This window comes from Monoraphidium neglectum, assembly GCF_000611645.1.
Source record: "Monoraphidium neglectum strain SAG 48.87 unplaced genomic scaffold scaffold00189, whole genome shotgun sequence".
NCBI lineage: Eukaryota > Viridiplantae > Chlorophyta > Chlorophyceae > Sphaeropleales > Selenastraceae > Monoraphidium > Monoraphidium neglectum.
In genome coordinates, this window is record NW_014013439.1 from 13,044 (window position 1) to 21,690 (window position 8,647).

The 8,647-nt window shown below is 64.7% G+C and overlaps 3 protein-coding genes across 3 annotated transcripts in view; 2 read left to right on the forward strand and 1 right to left on the reverse strand.

The window, feature by feature from the left end:
* Nucleotides 1–1,257, reverse strand: part of MNEG_1799 (UDP-glucuronosyltransferase 3A1) — a gene marked incomplete at both ends in the record, with an annotated part of 3,820 nt that extends 2,563 nt beyond the window's left edge. Inside the window, 4 exons of the mRNA XM_014049718.1 lie at nt 55–220; nt 474–639; nt 912–1,006; nt 1,230–1,257. Of these exons, the coding sequence (XP_013905172.1) occupies nt 55–220; nt 474–639; nt 912–1,006; nt 1,230–1,257 (455 nt within the window). The remainder of the gene's footprint in view (nt 1–54; nt 221–473; nt 640–911; nt 1,007–1,229) is intronic.
* Nucleotides 1,258–2,544: 1,287 nt separating this feature from the next.
* Nucleotides 2,545–5,745, forward strand: MNEG_1800 (hypothetical protein; the record flags this gene model as incomplete). The annotated part of the gene is made up of 10 exons (XM_014049719.1): nt 2,545–2,557; nt 2,652–2,755; nt 2,860–2,964; nt 3,132–3,236; nt 3,481–3,620; nt 3,894–4,001; nt 4,343–4,471; nt 4,657–4,831; nt 5,047–5,316; nt 5,521–5,745. 10 exons carry the CDS (start codon nt 2,545–2,547, stop codon nt 5,743–5,745), a joined length of 1,374 nt encoding a protein of 457 aa, XP_013905173.1.
* Nucleotides 5,746–7,174: 1,429 nt separating this feature from the next.
* Nucleotides 7,175–8,302, forward strand: MNEG_1801 (hypothetical protein; the record flags this gene model as incomplete). The annotated part of the gene is made up of 4 exons (XM_014049720.1): nt 7,175–7,297; nt 7,438–7,530; nt 7,809–7,835; nt 8,126–8,302. 4 exons carry the CDS (start codon nt 7,175–7,177, stop codon nt 8,300–8,302), a joined length of 420 nt encoding a protein of 139 aa, XP_013905174.1.
* Between the last annotated feature and the right edge of the window lie 345 nt (nt 8,303–8,647).

Below are 8,647 nucleotides of genomic sequence, written 5' to 3' on the forward strand. Positions count from 1 at the left end.
CGCGGCGCACCGCGCCCGACTGCACCTGCCGCGGCCGTGCCGCGCCTGCGTCACCTTTTGCGTGTGGCCTCTAGCTTCAAGAGTGGCCCCATCAGGTGGCGCATGGCCAGCAATGGCCCCGCCACCTTCTCCCGCAGCTTCTGCCACAGCGGCATGCGCTCGGTCGTCGCGGGGCGGTGCGGATCGTCGTTCCATCCGAGGTTATAGGGCGCGTCCGTCACTGCGGGGAGCGTGGCAGCCAGCGCGCTGTGATTGCAAGCGTGGGCGGCGCTACAACTTCAGCAAAGCCCGCTCATAGCCTATTCCTCGTAAAAGACACCACGAGTTTGGTCACAGCAGGTGCAGCACCGACATATGCGTGTGTGGTGCGGTATTGTATGCATGTGCGCGCACAGCATGCAACGGGGTTGGCTGGGCTGTCCGAGCGACGCATACGGATCTCAAGAAAAGGAACCAGACGCGGCCGCGCCCACCGCCCGGCATGAGGGTCGGCATGGCAACCACGAACGGCAGCTTGAGCGTGTGGGCCGCGTCCACGCAGGCATCCGCCATGAAGTCGCACATCACCAGGGCGGGGCGGGAAGCTGCCAGGTAGTCGTAGTAGGTGCCGTACATCACCTCATAAGCCGGGATCAGGAGCTGCCCGCAACACATGTTGTGCAGAGAAAGGGATGCAGGGGAGGGGCAGGAGCTCCCTGTCACAAGCGCCTATGTCAGCAGGGGCCCATGTTTAGAGCAACAATCCAGCAAGTACCCGCATGCGCGTACACATACCTACACCCACCCCCCCACACACGCACCAACACACACGCAATTACGCACCTACATGCACGAACACACTAACACACAGATACATGACTTCAAGTGCGCGCGCACGTGCGCATGCCCCGTGCATGCAGGCGTGCGCCCACCTTCTCCAGCATCTGGCCAGCGTGGGCATTGAAGTCGACGCCCTCCTCCACAGCTGTTTGGGCGATCATGTCGTCCAGCCTCCTATAGGCCGCCTCTGAGGCGGTGCGGCCGGCGAGAGGCGCAGTCAGCAGCCGACGGCAGCAGCTGCCAGCAGGACGCGGCGCGGACCGCACAGCAGTTGAGCAGCAGCAAGCGGGCTCACAGGCGTGAAGCGGTCCAGCAGCAGCGCGTACGGCGCATGCGACAGCAGTCGCACCAGCATGCATGGTCACGGCCTCGCGAAACATGGACCTTCCCACGCACATACACACACCCACCCACGCCGTCCCGGGGGAACTTGATCATCTTGAAACCGTAGGGGGCCGTGTACGCCTCGCTGACGTGTTCACCGATGACGGTTATGTTGGTGTAACCCCTGCTTTCCAGTACCTTCAGGATCTATAAAGCATGATGATTTTGGCGTGGTGGTTTGAACGGGGGTGAGTAAGGGGTGAGGGAAGCTGTAGAGATGGAAGGGGAGGAGTGCAGGGACAGGGTAGGAGCGAGCTTTTGGCACACCTGCAGGATCAGGGTTTGGGGGAGCTTTGGGGGGCCTGCTGAGGGGCACCGCCCCGCTCACCTCAAAGAACTGCACGCAGTGGCTGCGCCCCATGTTGCAGCCATAAACCAACTCCTTGTCTGGCGACGGCAGCGGGGGTGGGTGCCCATGCGGCAGCGCCAGCGCGCCGTGCTGCCGATGAGGGGCAGCGAAGCAAGCCAGCAAGACGATGAACAGCGCCGCTGCCGCGGGCGCCCTAGTTACGTGTCGCCATCGGAAGCAGCTCATGTTGAGGATCTTGTGCCCCTCAGGACACGTCGCACAGGCAGGGCCAGTCCACCTGGTCGGGCGGCGTGCCGCAGAGGCACGCTGGCCCTGCGGGTGCTGGTGTTGGGGGCGTGTGAGGGTGCGTTTCTGCTTTGAGAGTGAATAGTAGGGGCCAGGATCTACACGCCCGCAAGATACGGCAGCAGCATCTTGTTGCAGCCCGACACTGTCACCGTAACAGCGTGATCTGGATTATTACACGAGCGTATCAGAAACGTGCCGATCATAATATGAGGTCAAAATGTTAGCACATACCTAGACTTGGTCTGTACCCGTGGCTGCTCACACACCCAGGATCTGATGCATGGAGCGTGGTTTCAAACACACACCTGGGCGTGCTGGTTCGTAGCATTGCTGCTCTTGCAGCCTGCGATCGCCGAGGACCCACACCCGTAAGCGCCGCGCAGCAGCTGGCTGACTCTGTGTCCCGCAGCAGCGGCAGTGCCGCCCGCCGATTCAAGCGCGCCGCCCGCCGCAGCTGCCTATGCATCCGCGGCGCCGCAACAACGAGCCCCATTTGCCCGCCCGTGCAGGGTACTGCTTGTGGAGCAGTTGCCAGGCCACTCCCAGCTGCGTCTGGTGGAGGAGGGGCTCTCCCTGCTTCGCAGCGTCAACCGCCCAGTGGCGCCGGTGGTGGTTATCGGGCCGTACCGCAGTGGAAAGAGCTTCCTGCTCAATCAGCTGCTGGGCGTGCCGTGCGGTAGGTCCCTGTGGCAACGTGATTGGGCGCGGCTGACGCCGGTCTACTGTAGTCCCGTGCCAAGACGATGTGGGGTCGGGGTTGGTCACATCGCCATGCCATTGGGGTGCCATGCATGTCGAAGCAACAGCTGCTGCCCCCGAGTGTACATTGCTGCATCACGCGCCCCTGCAGGCGCCGGCTTTGGCGTCGGCCACACGCGAGACACGCAAACCAAGGGGGTGTGGTTGTGGAGCGGGGTGAGGGAGGAGCCTGACGAGAATGGCGCCAACAGGACGGTGAGAGCGGCCGCTGCTCCGGCTGATGCTTCAGCAGCACGGCAGCATCCGTGGGAGGTAGCGCCGGCGTCCTTGGCGGGGGCTGCAAAAGGTGGGCACCGCAGCAGCAGGACCAACAGCAGCAGCAGCAGCAGCAGCAGCAGCAGCAGCAGCAGCAGCAGCAGCAGCAGCAGCAGCAGCAGCAGCACGAGCAGAAGAACGACAAAAGCGTCGATGCCAGCAGCCAAGGTTGCAAACAGCAGCTTCAAGAAGCACCGACAGCTGGTGGCCAGTTGCAGCCAGCAGACTGCTTGCGCTGCTGGCCGCAGTCACATGCGCAGGTGTCGGCTGTGGGATTCCACTGCATCCTGCAACAACCTTGCATGAACCCTCGCAGCTGCTGTTCGTGGATACCGAGGGGTTTGAGTCAACAGCCCGCAGCAGCAGCTACGACGACCGCATATTTGCGGTGGCGGCGGTGCTCAGCAGCCTCCTCATATATGTGAGCGGAACTGTGACGTGAAGTGCAGACCTGTTTTGCTGCAGTAGCCCCGGGCGGGCACCGCACTGCTGCCATGGATATCGGGCGCCGGGCAGGCCCCGGCTTCCAGGCTGGCTGAACGACACGGGAGGTCGGCCAGCAAGCGGGCCGCTGCGGCGACGCACACAGCACGTCGCCGCCCTCCCTTTCACCTGCCGCCGACACGGCCGCATCCACGACTGCCGCACCACAACCCCCGCACCAGAACCTGCCGGAGACGATCCGGGAGTCGGACGTAGCGAAGCTCTCGTTCGCGGTGGACCTGGCCAGCGGATTTTACGACCAGTGGCGCGGCACCGCGGGCGTGCCGCTGCAGCCGGGGCGCATGCTCTGGGTGATCCAAAGGTGCGGCGCCGTGCCGCTCTGCAGCACAGCGCCGCGTCGGGCACGGAGGGCACAGGCCCGCGGCGTTCGTTGGAGGGAGGGCTCTGAAGGCACAAACGCTGGAGCCCTGCAACTGAAGCCCCCAGCCATGCGACCGCACATGCGCCACCACCCACGGCCTCCCTCATGGCCAGCACGCTAACCACCACCCTGAGCGCCGTCCGCTCTCCTCCCCTCCCTGCATTCGCCATCCCCATCGCTGTCCCGTGCCTTCGCCCTGCCCCACCACCTCAGGGACTTCCTGCAGGGCAAGGGGGTGCAGCAGCTGGTGGACGAGGCGCTCGCGCCGGTCCCCAACCCCGAGGGCGACAAGGAGCTGCAGCAGCTGAACCGCATCCGCGCGTCGCTCACAGCCATCGCGGGAAACAGCACAGGCGAGCCGGGCGCGCGGCGCGCGGGGCGATCGCACGCAGAGCGCGGGGGCGCGGCACGCGGGCTGGGAGGGCGGGGCTCTGCCGCTCCGGGCGGGCTGCAAGGACGCACCTCCAGGCCTTGCCTCCAGCCCTGATCCTCTTGAATAAATGTCAGAACTGCCTGCGTGTGATCGCCCCTGGCTGCTGCTGTGCTTTGCCCCATCCCCCGCACATTTGAATATATACACACAAGTAAATCCCCAAAAACGCCTTCGGACCCTGCTTTGGATACGTTCCAGGCTACTCGCTGCCGCAGCCGCACATCAACAGGACGCGGCTCTGCGAGCTCAGCGACTCGCAGCTCGAGCCCAGCTACCTGAAGCAGCGCGACGGCCTTAAGGCCGCCGTGCACAAGCTGGCGCGCCGGAAGGTCGTGGGAACACAGGTCTTCACCGGCAAGTGAGCAGCTTGTTTTGTTGTATCCTCGCCCGTCACCTCGGCTGCTGCACAGATACGGCCCTGCAAACTGCACACCTGTCCTGCCAGTAGAGCAGCGGCCGCAGCCACAACCAATCGACCGTGTTGCTCCCCCACCACTCTGGCTCGTCTGCATAACCGACGTCGACCGCCGCCGCGAGCCGCAGGCACCTAGCGGATCTGCTGTCTGACCTCATCAAGGCGCTGAACGAGAAGGAGATCCCGACGGGCGCCAGCCTGCTGGAATCGTTCAATCAGCAGCTGGTCGGCCGCGCGCTGGGGACATACACCAAGCTGCTCGACGCGATCGGGGTGCCGGTGGACGAAGAGCAGCTGCGCAAGGTGGGCGGCGCGCGAGCGAGCGGCCTGGGACAGCCGGCTGCCGGCCGCCGGGAAATGCTGGGGCGGGACTCAGCCCGGCCGGCGGCTGGCCACGCGTTGTGAACGCCGCGGCTGCTGGCGTGTCGAGAGCTCGCTCGGCTGAGAATGCCCAGCGTTCCTTAGAGCCACCAAAAGCGCGCCTGCCCCCCGCCCCCCTGACGGCGCGGCGCCCGCAGGCGGAGTCCGCCGCCCGCGAGGCCGCGCTGCGCTCGTTCGAGCAGCAGCTGCTGGGCCGCAAGCAGGGGGAGGCGCTCAGGGCGCAGCTGCTGGAGTCGATGGACCGGGAGCGCAAGTCAAAGGAGCTGTCGAACTCGGCGGCCAGCAACGACGCCTGCCAGGCGCTGGAGATGGCCTGCACCCGCCAGCTGGACTCGCTGGGCCGCATGGCTGTGCCGTCGATGCGGCAGTTCAGCAGCAGCTTCGGCAAGTGCAAGGCGCAGTTCGAGGTGGGCCGTTTTTGCCACGGGCGTGCGCGCGTGCTGTCTTCGCATGGAGAAAGGCCTGCTGAGCGACGGATCGGGGCGCTGCGGCGCTCGACATCAGGGGCTCTGCGGCCGCATAGCGTGTTTCTCAGCTGCGGGCGGCCCCACTGCTCGCCGGCCACAACAAGCGTGCGCGCCTTCTGCACCCTGCCGCCGCACCCCGCTCAGGCCAAGTGCACCGGCCCCGCGCGCGCGGCGAGCTCGGAGCGCCTTTCGATGGCCTGGGAACGCGCCAGCAAGCAGTTCGGCTCGGACTACAACGGCCGGCTGCTGACGGGGCTGCTTGTGCTGTCGGTTGGAGGTATCCTGGTGTTCAGGTTCCTCCTGCGCGCGCGGCTGCTTGAGCTGGCGTCGTGGCTGGCGCTGGGCTTTCTTGAGCTGTACCCCATGTAGGTGGCTCCAATATTGGGGGAGACGTTTTTGTGTGTGTGTGTGTGTGTGTGTGTGTTTTTAAGTGTTGGTGTGTGTATGTTTGTGTGTGTGTGTGTGTGTCTGTCTGGCCTGCAGAGGGGACACACGCCTCAATAGCTTGAAAGCGAGCCTCCTGAACCATGGGACTGGACTGCCTGGCACGCATAACTGTGTTGGGTGTCCCTGCGCTTCTTTGTGAATCGCTGACTGGTCAGCAATGCTGGGGCTGGGCCTCTCAATCAGCCCCTTGATCTATGGCCCACCCCTCCCCTATTTCACAAACCGCAGGGTCTTTCAACACGGAATGTACGACACACTCTGGTGGCACGTCACATCCCAGGTTTGTGCGCTCGTGTAAGCGTGGGAGTGTGCACCCGTTCACGTGCATCCATGTGCGTTTGCACGCACGCACGCACGTGCGTGTGTGCGTGTGTGTGCGTGTGCAGGTGCGTGTATGCATTTGCGCATGTGTGAACATGCGTGGGTGTGAGAAAGTGTGTGCATGCGTGCCGACACGCGTACGTGCGTGCTGCAATAATGTTTGGGGTGGGTGTCACTTTGAGTCTGGTGTGCTGCAGCCAAATTGTCCCCTCCCCTTGCATTGCCGACCGCGACCCCCAACCCAGGTGTGGGAGGCCGGCGTGTTCGCCTTTGTTGGCGACTGGGCTTTTCTCACGTGGCTTTTGCTTGCCGGCGCGCTGTACCTGGCATGGCGGCGACGGCGGCGGTCGCTGCGGCGCAGATCAAGCAAATCGGATGACTGGGCGGCGAGCAGCAGCAGCTGGTGGGATCGGGGCGGGCCCAAGAAACGGCGCAGCATGCGTGATCTGGACGTGTAGTAGTCAATGGTACTTTGATGGGTGGGCCCATTCATAGGATATTAGATGGCAGGAAACCTGTAATCGGTCTGTGGTGCAAAATTTCCTTGGAAAGCTGGCACCACCCCAACCACCATTACCAACTTGCTCGGACGGCGCACGTTTTTTTCACCCACGCCCACATACCGTCCTGCCCCAGGGACCACGCCGCTGCCGCACCGCCCCGCCGGCCCCCCGGCCCGCACCGGCCGACCATAACGAAATTTCGCTACCGCCAGCCGGATGAACTGTCAACGCGCGCCGCAAGCGCAGTCACTGGTCACTCGCAGCTTGACTCATTGACTACCCTCCCAGTACACCGCCTGCAGCACAGCGCGTGTGGCACCGCGCGTGTGGCACAAAGAGGCTTCAGATAACGTTATAGCACAGCATATGGTCTCTTTATATCGTGCTCGAGCGTATCAAGCGTCCCAGGAAGCCGACAGCAGTGCGCCCGGTAAATTTGAAAGGCGTTCCGCAGAGCCAGTGACCGGATCAGCGTCAGGAAGGAGTGCTGAGTGTCTGAGAGGCGTTGCGAACAACTGATAGGCACGATGCAGGCCTCTCCTGACGGCCTCGGGCTCGATCCGACCTTCGAGGATGAGGAGGGCCAGTCGAGGCCTTCGGCAGCTCCCCCTGCACGATGGTTGCTGGTGATGGCCACACACACCATGGAGGTGCGCAGAGAGGTGGCAAGCCCCCTGCTTGCCAAGGCGCTGTTGACGCTTGCTGCTTTCGGAATGTGCAGCGGCAGGCGCGTGCCCACGCACCGGACGGCGCCGTGCGCCCTCCTCACCCGAATCTCTGCGGCGAACAGGTTGCGACTGCCAAGGTCCCCTTCAGCATGATTCTACTGCTGGATCACGTGCGCACGAAACGCTCCATGCCGGAGGAAATCCGCTGCCGCCTGGTAAGCGCGCGTCGCTCGCCCTGCACAGGCAGGCTCGCGCCGGAGCCCGTTGCTCATGCGGAGCAGGAACGGCGGTCAGCAGCAGCAGCAGCAATTCCATCTTGAGCACACATCGCCAATCGCCCGTCGCATGGCGGCGGGGATTGGCGCCAACAAAATGGCAGATCCCTGCAGGGTTGCCTTGCATGTACACCCACCCCTGCCTCGGACTCTCGCCCCACGCCGCGCAATGCCCCACGCCGCGCAACGCCCCGCACCCGCCGCCTTTGTCCTGCCAGGTCATCCCCAGCGACGGGCTGATCAGCGTCTCCCTTTGGGACACCACCAACCCAGAGCTCTTGAAGCAGTGGCTCGACGAAAACCTGGGCAGCGACTGCATCAGCCAGGCGCGCCCGCTGCGCCGCGCAGCGCCGTGTCGCGCATCGGGCCGCGCCCTGGCGGCCGCGGCGGCATCGGAACCGGGGCGCCCGGGCGCTTGCGCACGCGCAGCGGCGCGCAGGGGTGGCCGCCAGCCCCGCTGCTTCCCCCACACAACGCACATCGCAGCAGCCCTGCCTCTTACCGCAATCCCCCCATTCCTTTTGCCGCCAAACAGGTCTACGAGGTGCAGGAAGAGTTCACATTTGGCTGTGCGCTGGAGCTGGCGCGGTCCCGCGGCGCGGACAGGGTGGCGGGCGGCGGCAAGAAGACGCTCGACGCGGTGGCGGCTGGCATCACTTCCGCCAGCAACAAGGCGCGCCTGCGGGGGCAGGGGGGCTGCGGGGCGGGGTAGGGCCCGCGTGTGATTTTTGGGCGTTAGCGGCAGCGCTCGCAGGCTGGACGCGGGTGCGGCGCGGCGCGGGAGTGTGGTCGCCGCGGGCTGCTGTTGCATGCCGCTTTGGGCTGTCGTGGAGGCCGTTCAAAGTCAAGAACGCAGGGCGTCAGAGTCCCACGGCGCTCGGATTGCCCCCCATTTGGGTCCAAAACGCATTTGAGCACTTAGCTGTGCACCAGGCTAGGGCTCAGATAGCAAGAGCAGCGGCGACCTCTCGTTGTTTACAGTATGCAAACGCCGTGATCACATGCGCACGCGGCAGGCACCGTCGCCACGCCTCCGCCCCTAGACACGCCGCTGGAA